Here is a 13467-nt window from a genome sequence, read left to right on the forward strand (position 1 = left end):
ACAGGGACCCCATATGACTAACAGCGTGGATGATCAAGTCAGTAGTGAATTTGTACTAATAAAGCACTTTTTGTGATCATGTTTATTGACTTATGAATTAGCTGGATAAACTGCGGGTTTGCTCTTTGAGCTCTTTTTAATATGAATAAATCCACTTAGGATTTACGCATACCAGATGATAAACTGCATACCGACCCATGGTCTCCGTTCTCCGGGGCATCCCATCAATACAGGATTTAAGGTCATAAAACCATACGCCTATGAAGTTTTAGCCACTTAACTAGCAGTTTTTTCATTTATGTTTATATCACAAGCCATTTAGCATACTCTAATGTTAAGCCTATCCAACCATTGTACTATATACTATTCATATTAAAATATATTCTTGGTGATCAAATCTAATAGTAAGGCTTGAGTATGGCCTAATATTTCATTCCAGTCCTTACACAGACTTAGCTAAACAAACAAAACCCTGAAGGCATTTCCCACTAAAAATAAAGCATTTAAGGTTCAATTAAGTCAACAACCAAATTATCCTTTCATTATCAAGGCGGAGCCTACTAGTACATCTCAAATTACGTGTGTTCCTGTTTTATTTATCTCATATTATATAATAATTTTGAAAAATAACCTCCAATTTTTCTATCATTTTCCATTATTGTGTAAAAATCTTAATTGAAGGAACATTAAAACTTTTAAATATTTCAATTTCTCCCCTATCCCCACACTTGAGGCAAACATTGTCCTCAATGTTTAAAATTTAACAATTAAAAATAGGAACAAGGTTAAAATAACTTAGACAATTTTAAAAACCGGCCTAATGTGATGGTGGTTATACTTTTATACAATTACACTTTTAACACAAAAACTAATAAAATAAATAAGGTTATGAAAACGAAATCACCTGATAAATAAGAAAAACTCTCATGTGCAACTCTCGTGCCCTCGGTGATCTCTCGATGAACTTAACTCCTCAACTCTCGAAATAAAATCTGCAAACTCTCAAACATGTAGAAGCAAGCTTCTCACAATTGTTAAAAATATAGGTCTTTTAAACCGTTTGCAAACCATTAATTTTAAATTACCGACCGAGATTAATAAATTTCATAACCAAATTTGTTAAACAAGTAAAAATGTTAAAAGACCTAACTCACTTTCGTAGGAATCACGATTGCATTTAGCGTATGCAACAAGCCCTTTAAACCCCCCGGTAGCCCGGGTGGATAAGTATGGTCTCGTGAGAGTTTATAGTGAACTACACCCACAAAGTTCAACTACAACAATAATATACACAAGCAACCACCCAAAAGAATAAATCACATCAAGTGTCTCAATCAAACCACCCATAAGCAAAATAATAATAATAATATCAGTACAACCCATAAGCTAATAAAAACATAATAAAATAAACCAGAAAATAAGACCCAAAACATTGATCGGGACAGCTGCATCCGTCAACAGCGACTACTCATCAGAATCCTCTTGGTCATCATCATCACCAGCTCCACCAGCTCCTATTCCTCCTACACCTGCATCGTAAAATGCACTCGTGCCATACTGACTATGACCACTATAACCAGCATCTCCACCATAACTACCAACCTCACCATATCCATAACCACCAGATCCTCCTCCATATACATGCCCAGTGCCACCCATATCAAAACCACTAGTAGCAGGCGGCGGCGGCTGCAAAGTACCCGGTAATGGAATGTTCCAGTGATCAAACATGGTCCTGAAGTAACCCCGCGACTTGTTTCTGTACTCTCTGAACTCGTTTTGATACCCATGTAATTCATCCCGCACCTGTAATTGTTGCTCAAACATGTAGTCTAATGTCATGGGCTTCGGGTGCTGTGCCGGTGGTGGACTGGGTCGTCTCCTCTGACGTGGTCGGGCAGGTGGCCTCTCCACACGATGCCCCCTCGAACTACCCTCTGCTCTCACATCCGCCATCCGCGGTGGATCTCCATAAGTCATTATGCCCGCTTTCTGAGCATCATCAATCGTCACAACAGCGGTATCCTATCCCTCCTCAAAATAATCTACCGGAAATCGTCCAAACACACCCAACGACTGCGCAATCCAAGTAATCATAGGTCCAAATGCCAACTGAGTCGTGGCTCCACTTGCTCTACGACCTCCCCTTGCAAACGAACTTAACAACAATGTAGCTCGATTCACATTCATACCCCCAACCATGGCCATTAAACACATCAGATCAATATTATTACATTTATCCTTTCCCGACTTTCGGCCCACGAATGTGGAAGCAATTACCATATGTAGATACTTGTGAAGTGGATCCCGAATTTGCGACGCGATAACAGAACTCGTATGCTCGCCATCTCCAATAGTCCTCCAAAATCTAGTCAAATTGGTAGTCGAAATCCAGTGAGGCCGAGAAGCAGTCGACCCCGTAGTAAACCCCCGAATACTTTCCCAAAACTCGGGACCAGTTACCTCATGTTCCCCATACAAACCTACAATCACAGCAAACCGGGGCACTGTGAACTTAAACAACTCTCTCCCCAATGCAAAACTAACCGCGTATGGCTCATCAAAATCTTTCGGATTATGTCTGAAAGTGGAGTAAAACTAGTAAATCAGCTCCACATACTGCTTCTTCTCAAACCTCAGAATATCTCCCCAGCATCCCGGTAACAAACTATTAAGTCTCAGAACCTGCCCAATAGATTCCACCGCCTCCCAATCAAACGTACGATGTCGGAATATCTCCATGTCACGAATCTGCCTATACATCTCATATTCTGGAGTATCGGGGAGGAATCGTAATATGATGTGGTCATCTTCATCTCCCCCGGTGATATCCTCAACTTGTAACAGCCCAGCTACCGTCGCACCATAATATTGTCCGCTTTGGCCGGGACGTACCACCATCGCCTCACGGATTTGCTTTTGGTTGCCCAGGTGAAGACTTCCCAGGAGGTTACCCATCCTGATACTGCTCCCACCTGAGCACGCTTAACTATGGAGTTCTTCTCTCATCCACTACTATTAAGCGCCCAAAACGCGTTATGATAAGGATGGTATCCACCTCCTTATAAAGAAGGCTTTGTTCTCCTTCCCAACTGATGTGGGATGTCACAATCCACCCCCTTAGGGGTCCAGCGTCCTCGCGGGACCTAGCACTACCGGTTTGGCCCTGTGTCTGATACCATCTGTAACAGCCCAGCTACCGTCGCACCATAATATTGTCCGCTTTGGCCGGGACGTACCACCATCGCCTCACGGATTTGCTTTTGTTTGCCAAGGTGAAGACTTCCCAGGAGGTTACCCATCCTGATACTGCTCCCACCTGAGCACGCTTAACTGTTGAGTTCTCCTCTCACCCATTACCATTAAGCGCCCAAAACGCGTTATGATAAGGAAGGTATCCACCTCCTTATAAAGAAGGCTTTGTTCTCCTTCCCAACCGATGTGGGATGTCACAAACTTGTAACGCCTGTTAATTTCAGTTCAAGGATTCGGAACTTGTAAAGTATGTACAATTCTCGGGGTTTAACCGACATCTCCCGGAAGCCGTTTCGTCATCCCGGTACGTTAAAACATTTAACTTTCCGTTCAAGTTGCCATACCTTTCAAATTGGAGGGGCTTAGATGAAATATTTTTATAATATAACACAAACCTAAAAACCCTAACCCCCTTGCTCTTGTCCAATCGGCGCCCAACAGCCCCAACCCCACCATCATTTTTCTTTTTTCCGGCCAATTCGTGAGCGTAAAACATCAATTAAAGATTAGTACTATGATTCCCCAAGTCTTTTACACCATAATTGGTCGTTATATCACGCGTATTAATCGTTAAATTGCGTGTTGCAGGCTAACCGGGTGTTTGTCCAAACAAGCATATCCGGGACTGTTTTGAGTGGGGTTTTTGTACCAAAATCCTCTTAGGTATGTCTAGTATAACATACTTAAAAGTCATGTTCATTGGTGTTCGTTAGATGGTCAACTAGTTGTAGTTAGATAGTTAGTGTTCGGTTGACTATAATTGTAGTTTGATGCGTTTAACGCGAGTGTCGAAGTGATTAACGACCAATTCAGCTCGGGGACACTTGGTTTGATGTACGGGCTGTTGAAAAATCATTTTTATAAGTTATGGGGTTGAATTGGTTGTCTGTTACTCCAACGGGTCGGTACAACGCGCAATTGCGTTTATTGAATAGTTGGTGCGTTGTACTTGCGAGTTACCGACCCATTTGACTCGCGTACGTCGTGTGAACTTGTTGGCTGTGATTTTATCATGTAGGGTCCACACGGGGCTGAGTTGGATGTTAATGGCCTAAACGACTCTTAAACGCGCGTATTGGTATCGCCTAGTGCTTTCGAGGGCAATTTGGGAATTCTTTATTCCCGGGAGTATCTAAGGGTTTTTTTGGTGAATGTGAGGCCTCGGGGGCTGTTGTGATTTAGTTTGATGAGGTCGAGGCTTTATGTGACCCGAGCCCCGTTAGAACGTCTCGTAAGATAAACGAGTCATCTTGATGTCATTAGTATTGATTGAATGTAAACCGGCAGGTGTTTGAGTTTTGGGATTACTTAGGGATTCTCTATCTCATGGTGAATCCGTGTCTCGTGTCAGGTGAGTTCATGATGCCCCCCTTTTTAACTCTTTTTAAGTTTTGGGCTAGCATGCACACCTAAGCGAATTGCTTGATGAAACGTTTAAACTATTTTATATAGGCTTGCTAGTATATAGTTGGCCTTGGGATGTTATGGTATGTATATATATATATTATTGTATGGCCAATATTTGGCAATGTTGTAGTTGTATCGACTACGGATGTTACGTGTTTGGGTTGTACGTTTGCTCGACCCTGATGTTATTACCTGGATGTTATATATATAATAATGTATATATAGGAATGTACTTATAAGGATGTTCATATATATGTATGTATGTATATACATAAGAATGATTATTTGCCAATGATGATGGCTTAACTGGTGTACTCCTTTTATATTTTAGAACCTTTGGAATGCCTATTATGATTTTTATTATAGATGTTATTTATTTAAAAACTTGAAGTCACTCAGCTCAAGCTGACTTTGTGTGCATGTTGGTGTGAGTTTCAGGTTAGGAGGAGGATGTCTTATCGCTTGGACGTGCACGAAGCTACTTGGACGGTGAAGGGCATACGTGGATGGAAGATTTTACAATTGAACATTTTATTTTAAAAAGCTTTATAAAATACATTTAAATTGGTTTTGGGCATAATTTCCCGGGGTTTTGGGAACTTATTTTATTATTTATGTTTTCCGCTGAATTATACTCTGAATTGGTTATTTTGATGAAATGAATTAATCCAAGTTTAAATATTTTTATAAGTGTTTTGAATGAATACCAACTGTGGGGTTCCCGGGGTTCGGGGCCTTACACAACTGCGGCCCCGAAAACCTCAATCTCATTACCTGTATATCTGATCGGCACGCGTGTATACTGCTGAGAAGTAGAGTCAAACGTTTGCTGTTATTTGGACCTTTTCCTCGACATTTGCAAATAAATATACCAAATAAGTTCATGTCAAAACAAAGAAGAGTGAAAACCGTATAGCATTTTCGGTCGCGGTTGCCCTCAATAATCTAAATAATAAAAATTGTTGTTGAATTTTAAAATTTTTTTTTTAACTTTTTTTTTATAATCCAAAAAGACTCAAAATAAATTCCTCAAAACCGCATGTGCAATGACACAACGTGACAGAATCACACCCGACAAATTTATTAACCAACAAACCGGCAAAACACTTGGAATTCATTCTCTTCCACAAACACTTGTTACTTTTCAAAAACTTGTTACGATCCCTTTTTCGGAAAAAATCCCATCATTCAAAAACACAAAATCACCGACATCTTAAAATACCGACCCAAAATCACAAACTTTTGTTAAACTTTTTCAAAACTTCAACTCGACAACTCGCCGGAAAATTATTCTGGTGACCAAATTTTTTTTTGAAAACACTATCATTCATCAACAACTTTGTAACAATTTCCAAAATCCGGCCAAAACTTCAATAATCCGGCAAACCCATCCCTGAAAATCCGACATCAACTACCCACGAAATCAATAAACCCATTAATCCCGACCACAAACACACCCAATAACATGCATTCATCAAACCCTAAACAATCTAAGATACACCATTCAAACTAGAAGCAAACCAATTGCTAACAAAATTAAACACATACCTTCCAATCAGGTTTGTCAAAGATGATGAAATTAAACAAAGAAAGTGATGGTAACGATAGTGGCGGCCGGCGACGGTGGTGACAGGGGTGGTGGCGGCCGGAATTTTGATGTGTGGATAGGGTTAAAGATAAGAAAGATATGGTGAAAGTGATGGGAAATCGGATTTTTATAAAAATTTTCGTCAGATACGCGAAGATGCACCTTGACTGTTGACCATTGACTTTGACTTTGGCTGACCGTTTGACTTTTTAGCATCTTTGCGATACGCGAAGATGCAAGGCCTGCATCTTCGCGATACGCGAAGATGCACCTTTTCAGCAACATATTTTAACAGATTTTAGCTTTAAAATATTAATCTTTTAAGTGTTATTCGAGCTGATTTCCTCCGCCACCCGCTTCGGTCGCCACATACCAATCACCTACGTACCTGGGGCTCCCTCTAGCGACGCATGTGCTTACCAATTTCACTCCAATGCTAATCATCGTGTCGCTTCCCCACACTCGATCCTTGCTCTACACTGCACCATTTGAGGAAAACTATTAGCTAACTAGACTCAATATACAAAATTTACTACTTACAAATGACGGGTTGCTTCTCGGTTAGCGCTGAATTGAATGTCTACAGCTCGACATTCCTTGGTTCCTCAATCAACCGAATAAGTCGGTTCGTCCGCCAAAAAGCAAACCTCCGACTCATATATCTCTTTGTTCAAATCCGCATCCTCCAAATAGGGCTTCAACCGATGACCATTCACCACTTGCCTCAGATGATCTCAAAATCTTCGATGTAAACTTCACCGAATTTTCCAACCCTCTTGACTTGATAAGGTCCCGTCCACTTGCTCTTCAATTTGCCCGAAAAAAGTTTCAATCTCGAGTTGTACAACCACACTCGTTGCCCCTCCTCGAACGTCCTTCTTCTTAGCTTAGCATCGTGAACTCTTTTCATCTTGTCTTTATAAGTGAATGCACATTCATAAGTTTCATCTCTCAACTCTTCCAACTCGCATATGTTCAACTTCTTTTGTTTACCTGCACACTCATAGTCTAGATTAATATTCTTAACCGCCCATAGCGCACAATGGGCTAGCTCGACAAGTAAATGACAACCTTTTTCATAAACCAACCGATAAGGGGTGGTTCCAATAGGCATTTTATAAGCGGTCCGGTAAGCCCATAAAGCATCATTTAGTTTATTTGACCAATCCTTCCGATCGGGCCTTACCGTTTTTTGTAAAATCTCTTTTATCTGCCTATTAGCAACCTTCACTTGCCCACTCGTTTGAGGGTGATATGGAGTGGCAATACGGTGGTTTACGCCATACCGTTTAAGTAGTTTGCCAAAATTAAAGTTTTTGAAATGTGAACCCCCATCACTAATGATAACGCGGGGAACACCAAACGTGAAAAAATATTAGACTGGACAAACTTACAAACAACGGTATGGTCATTCGTCTTGGTGGCGATTGCTTCTACCCATTTAGACACATAATCGGCCGCCACCAAGATATAAAGATTACTGAAAGAATTAGAAAACGGGCCCATGAAATCAATCCCCCAAACATCAAAGATTTCGACAACGAGGATTGGTTGCATGGGCATCCCGTCCCTCTTTGAAATACCCCCCCCCCCATCTGTTGACATCTAACACAATTCTTGACAAACGCTGCGGCATCCTTGAATATGGTAGGCCAATAGAATCGGCATGCAAGCACTCGATGTCCTGTCTTCTTGTCGCTGAAATGGCCTCCACAAGGTGATGAGTGGGCATGATATAAAACACTCCGCATCTCCTCCTCCGGTATGCACCGCCTCATTACTTGATCCGGATCTTCCCATGTATAGTGCTTCACCTGCGAGAGGAAGTGTTGCTTCTTCTTCTTTGGCCAAAATTCCGGAATTGTATCTGCAACAAGAAAATTAATAATGTCAGCATACCATGGCAAAGTTGAAACAGAAAACAATTGCTCATTCGGGAAAGACTCAATGATGGCCCTCTCGTCTTTCTCCTTTTCTTCTTGTCCCACAAGTCTCGATAAATGATCCGCTACCACGTTCTCGCTTCCTTTCTTGTCGCGGATCTCCACATCAAACTCTTGGAGCAGTAAAATCCACCTGATCAGGCGCGGCTTCGCGTCCTTCTTCTCCATCAAATACTTGACTGCGCTGTGATCTGAAAAAACAATAACCTTGCTCCCCCAAATGTAAGATCGAAACTTATCAAGTGCATATACTACCGAGAGAAACTCCTTTTCCGTAGTGGTGTAATTAATTTGAGTATCGGAAAGGGATTTGCTTGCGTAGTATATGGCAACGGGCTTCTTATCCACCCGTTGACCCAACACTGCCCCCGACCGTGTAGTCACTTGCGTCACACATAATCTCAAATGGGAGTGACCAATCGGGTGAAAAAAAGATCGGGGCTTCAACCAATTTGTTTTTTAGGACATTAAATGCATTAATACACTCTTCGTTAAAAACAAATGGTACATCTTTTAATAACAAATTACACAACGGTTTAGATATGACACTAAAATTCTTGATGAACCGTCGGTAAAAACCGGCATGACCCAAAAATGACCTTATCCCTTTTATATTAGTAGGCAGTGGTAAATTAGATATGACTTGGATTTTCGCCCGGTCAACCTCAATCCCCCTACTTGAGATGACATGTCCCAAAACCGTCCCCTCTTGAACCATAAAGTGGCTCTTTTCCCAACTTAAGACCAAATTCGTTTCCACACATCTTTTTAAAACTTTTGTTAATTCATTTAAGTATTTTTCAAAAGATGATCCAAAAATCGAAAAGTCGTCCATAAAAATCTCGAGTGAATCCCCGACCATATCTGAAAAGATACTCATCATACACCTTTGAAAGGTGGCCGGAGCATTACACAAACCAAAAGGCATTCGCTTGAATGCGAAAGTGCCGTATGGACACATGAAAGTGGTCTTATGTTGGTCATCGGGGTGAATAGCAATCTGATTGTACCCCGAATAGCCATCTAAAAAACAATAAAACTTCTGATCTACAAGTTTCGCGTCCAACCACTTCAAAACCTCTTTCTTCACTACCTGCTGCATGTTTGGATTCAACCTTCTTTGTGCATCATGAGCGGGTTTTGCCTTGGGATCGGTGATGATCTTATGCATGACAATGGATGGGCTAATACCTATCAAATCTGCTATCGTCCAACCAATCGCTGCCTTATGCTTATTCAAGACTTCCACCAACGCCTTCTCTTGCTCGTCTTCTAAATTTACAGCGACGATGGCTGGTAATGTCTCTCATTCTCCCAAAAACACGTATTTCAGGTGTTTCGGGAGCTCATTCGATTCAACAGCCTGCGGACTCTCCAATGAAGGTTTCAACTTTGAACCGATCGTATCGGGCAACCGCTCCACTTGCTGAGACCATAGCGGTTTCCCAATAATTGCCGCATACAACTCCACTTCTCTCTCTTCTTCTTGTAACTGTAATACATGCTCAACTGCTTTCCTGCAACAAATAGCACACTCCTCTGTGGCATCATCCCCACTTTCGTGAGGGTTCAATCCGTCAATGACTTCAGCCGCAAAGCATTCATCACTCACCAGAGGGTTAGACACGTTTGAAAACACATTAAGCGTAAGATTTTTATTACCAAATGCCATGTCCACTACCCCAGTTCTACAATTAATCAAAGCATTCACGATGGCCAAAAATGGCCCACCGAGAATCACGTTCGGTTGCCATTTTGGGTCAATTGTCACGTAGTCTAGAACCAGGAAGTCAACCGGGTAATAGAAATCTTCTATCATCACAATCACATTGGTCACGATTTCCCTATGAAGCTTGAGTGTCAAATCGACCAACACCACGGGGTGTCGGCTTTTCTAAGTGGACCAAAGTTGTACTGGTCATACGCTCTAGTCATTTTAAAATCGCCCACTTGAATGGGTATAATTGGCGTTCCCGGATCCTGTAGCTTGGGTGGGAGGATATCCGTCAAAACCGAACTCACATTTGCAGTTAAATCAACTTGTTTGGGCAACTTGTGAGTTCATTTTTGAGTACACAAGTCTTTCAAATATTTAGCATATGCAGGGACTTGTTTAATTGCATTTATGAGGTGTAAATTAATTTTTACTTGTTTAAATATTTCCCACATTTCCTCCTGCTGTGGGCCCCTCTTCCTAAGTGTCGATGAGGTCTCAGGGTTCACCAATGCCCGAGGGAACGGAACGGTTTTATTCGTTGAACCCGTCTCCTTGGCGGTTGGTGTTCCCGTCATAGTTTTAGTTTCAATTTTATTTTTATTTGTTTGATTTGATTTAGTTTTCGGTTCAATTTCAACATCATCGTCACTTTTCCCATCTTCCCCCAAGTCCTCCACCACACCTTCAACAGAAGGTGGTGGAGTTACCCCATTATTATATGTCTTACCGCTTCTAAGGGTACTTACCTGGCTGACATGGGCATTCTTACTATTCGAAGAGCTACCACTCTGATGGCTCGGGTTCTTCAAGGTATCACTCGGCAACTTGGATGGATTTCTCTTCAAACTCGCCACTTCCTCAGCAAGCTGGCTCACCTGTTTATCCCTCGCAACATTGGCTTTCTCTTGGAGCTCTAACCTTTGATTTACACTTTTATTTTGAGCCTCCTGATCAGTCTTCATCTGTTTTAGAAAATCCATCACATCCTTAATCGACTCCTCCTTGTTTCCCGAAGAACTTCCTTGACCTTGTGTCCCCCTTGATTTTGCTGACCCTGCTGATAGCTCTTCTGATAACTCTTGTTTATAACCCCACGATTCACTTTGATTATACCTACTTTGACCGCTACCCCTCTCGTGTCACACCCCAACCTAAGGCAGAAATGTCGGGGCATGATCCGATTGCTCACAGCTCGAAGATACTATCATATATAAAATGTGACAATATCTAATTAATTATTTAATTCAAATAATAAACAATATTCAAATACAACAATACAATTCAAGTAAATACATAAATACAATCAATTAAATTCAAGTTTGTCTTCAATATAACCCTAAGGTCTTTCTAGGTGTCCATCCTTCAAATCAGTCAACCTGCATATACGTAGAAAATGGAGTTTTGGTCAACAACACATGTTGAGTAAGTTTACCACCATTTTTGCAATAAAATAAAGATAATATAATAAATAAGCAAAAAGTAATAAATGCGGCAATGAAATCAAACCATAAGCAAGTAAGTTGTCGATTAAACCATTGCCAAGTGAATCGGGCGCCATTAAATCACTATAAGCAAATAAGAATAACCGTTGCCAAGCGAATTGGGTGGTGGTCAATAGAATGAGAACCCTTTCCAAGGGGATATGTCAAACGATTGCATACAAAGACAAATAAGCACATAAGTAGATTTGATTAATCACACACAATTACACGTTTGCTATTTTTGATATGTATGTATATATAGATATGTATGTACAGTATGATATACGCATATGTCCCCAAAACGTTTGTAAAAATCGAGTAAAATAGGGGAATGATAAAATTCACCTTATCGATTAAGCCAAACGGGAATGATTACAACAAGAACAATAATCACGCTCTTCGAGAGACAAGGATCCTAATTAAATAATATTATAAGTGAATTATAATGATATAATATGTATAACGAATTTCAGATTTCGATGTGATTTGAGTTACAATTACGATTTGGTATGTTACGGATTGAACGATTGATCTCTACAAACTATTAGTATTATTTTATTATAAAAATCATTGTTTGCCATAAAATCGGGTTTAAGTACAATTAATTTGATTAAATATAAGTTAAGATATAATATACTAATAAACGTCTAAATATATAATTATCGTAAAATTTATATTTTGAAGTTTGTAACGACACCCGATGATAAAAATATATTAATATGTTTACTACGTTTATTATAATTTTGTTTAAAATAATATAGGTATGTATAATTATATACATATAATATATATATGTGATAAACAAATTTATAAAAATATTTTAATCAACAAAAAGCCTCAATATAAAGGTCGGGTTTAATAAAATAGTGATGGTTTTCTATTAATAATATATATATATAGGATTAGGATCATGTGAGAACTTTTTGGGAAGTGAGAACTATGAAAACCATTTTGGATAACAAAAAAACCCAAAAATAAAAAAAATCATAAAACAAAAAAAACACAAAAATAAAAAAAGTAAAAAAACCAAAGTTCTTATTTATCATCCCGGTTTCTAAAAAAACGTAAAAAAAATTCTCGGTTTAGCTAAATTAAACATATACATATATGTATAATATGTACATATATGTACACATATATGTACATATTATAATTTAAGGTAAATGATAATGTACATATGTGTACATTACATAACTAGAGATTAAATGAAAGTATAAATATGTGTATAGGTATAATATGAATTAAAAAGAAAAAAAATCGGTTTTTTTTATTATACATATATGTATAATGTGTACAAACATGTTTTTTCATATACATATATGTATAATTTAAGGTAAATGATAATGTACATATGTGTATATTACGTAACTAGAGATTAAATGAAAGTATACATATGCGTATAGGTATAATACGAATTAAAAAGAAAAAAAAATTCAGTTTTTTTTAATGAAACCGGAATGAAATATAATAATTTTGGTTTTTTTTACTTTTTTAAAATTTTCGGTCCTGTTTGTTTTATTATTTTTTTAATATTTTTTAGAGGGTTTTTTTAGTGGTCCAAAATGGTTCTCAAAGTTCTCAATTTGCCAATGGTTCTCTTAGGATCCTTACCCTATATATATATATATATATTTGTACACTATTATATATATACACGAAACTTCTAACGAGACTAATTGACACAAAACGTTTAGCATTAGGATGTCGGGTTAACAAAATATCGTTTATTTAATATGTAATATATATTATAATTTATTTAAAAACCATTAAAACAAGTGAAAACCAAAAATAACAAAAACCTGCAAAACTGGGACTCGAACCCGCGACCTGTGACCAGAATTTAGAACACACACACACCAGCCATGCGTGCTGGTGTGTCAGTTGATTAACGTTTGGAAACAGCACATTATATACAGAAACAGATCAAGATCCAACTGAATATAAACCCTAATTCATCAACCCTCAATCTGTTAATCGTTTCTTTAAATTTATTTAGGGCTTATGATCATCAATGATAGACGATTAGTACATATACTTTAATTACCTGATTTTAGGTTTAAACGCAGACCAATTTGA

The 13467-nt window shown here is 38.9% G+C and overlaps 1 protein-coding gene across 1 annotated transcript; it reads right to left on the reverse strand.

Moving 5' to 3' along the window:
- Positions 1–6974: 6974 nt before the first annotated feature.
- Positions 6975–7364, reverse strand: LOC143540286 (uncharacterized). The gene has a single exon (XM_077033391.1). The coding sequence runs from the start codon at positions 7362–7364 to the stop codon at positions 6975–6977; it is 390 nt and encodes a 129-aa protein (XP_076889506.1).
- Positions 7365–13467: the final 6103 nt, after the last annotated feature.

Source organism: Bidens hawaiensis, unplaced genomic scaffold (assembly GCF_021521415.1).
Source record: "Bidens hawaiensis isolate Kalapana, Puna unplaced genomic scaffold, B.hawaiensis_p1.1 tig00012186_1, whole genome shotgun sequence".
Classification (NCBI taxonomy): Eukaryota; Viridiplantae; Streptophyta; class Magnoliopsida; order Asterales; family Asteraceae; genus Bidens; species Bidens hawaiensis.

Coding starts and splice junctions, on each gene's coding strand:
- LOC143540286 (XM_077033391.1), bottom strand. CDS start 7,364: ATGCCTATTGGAACCACCCCTTATCGGTTGGTTTATGAAAAAGGTTGT.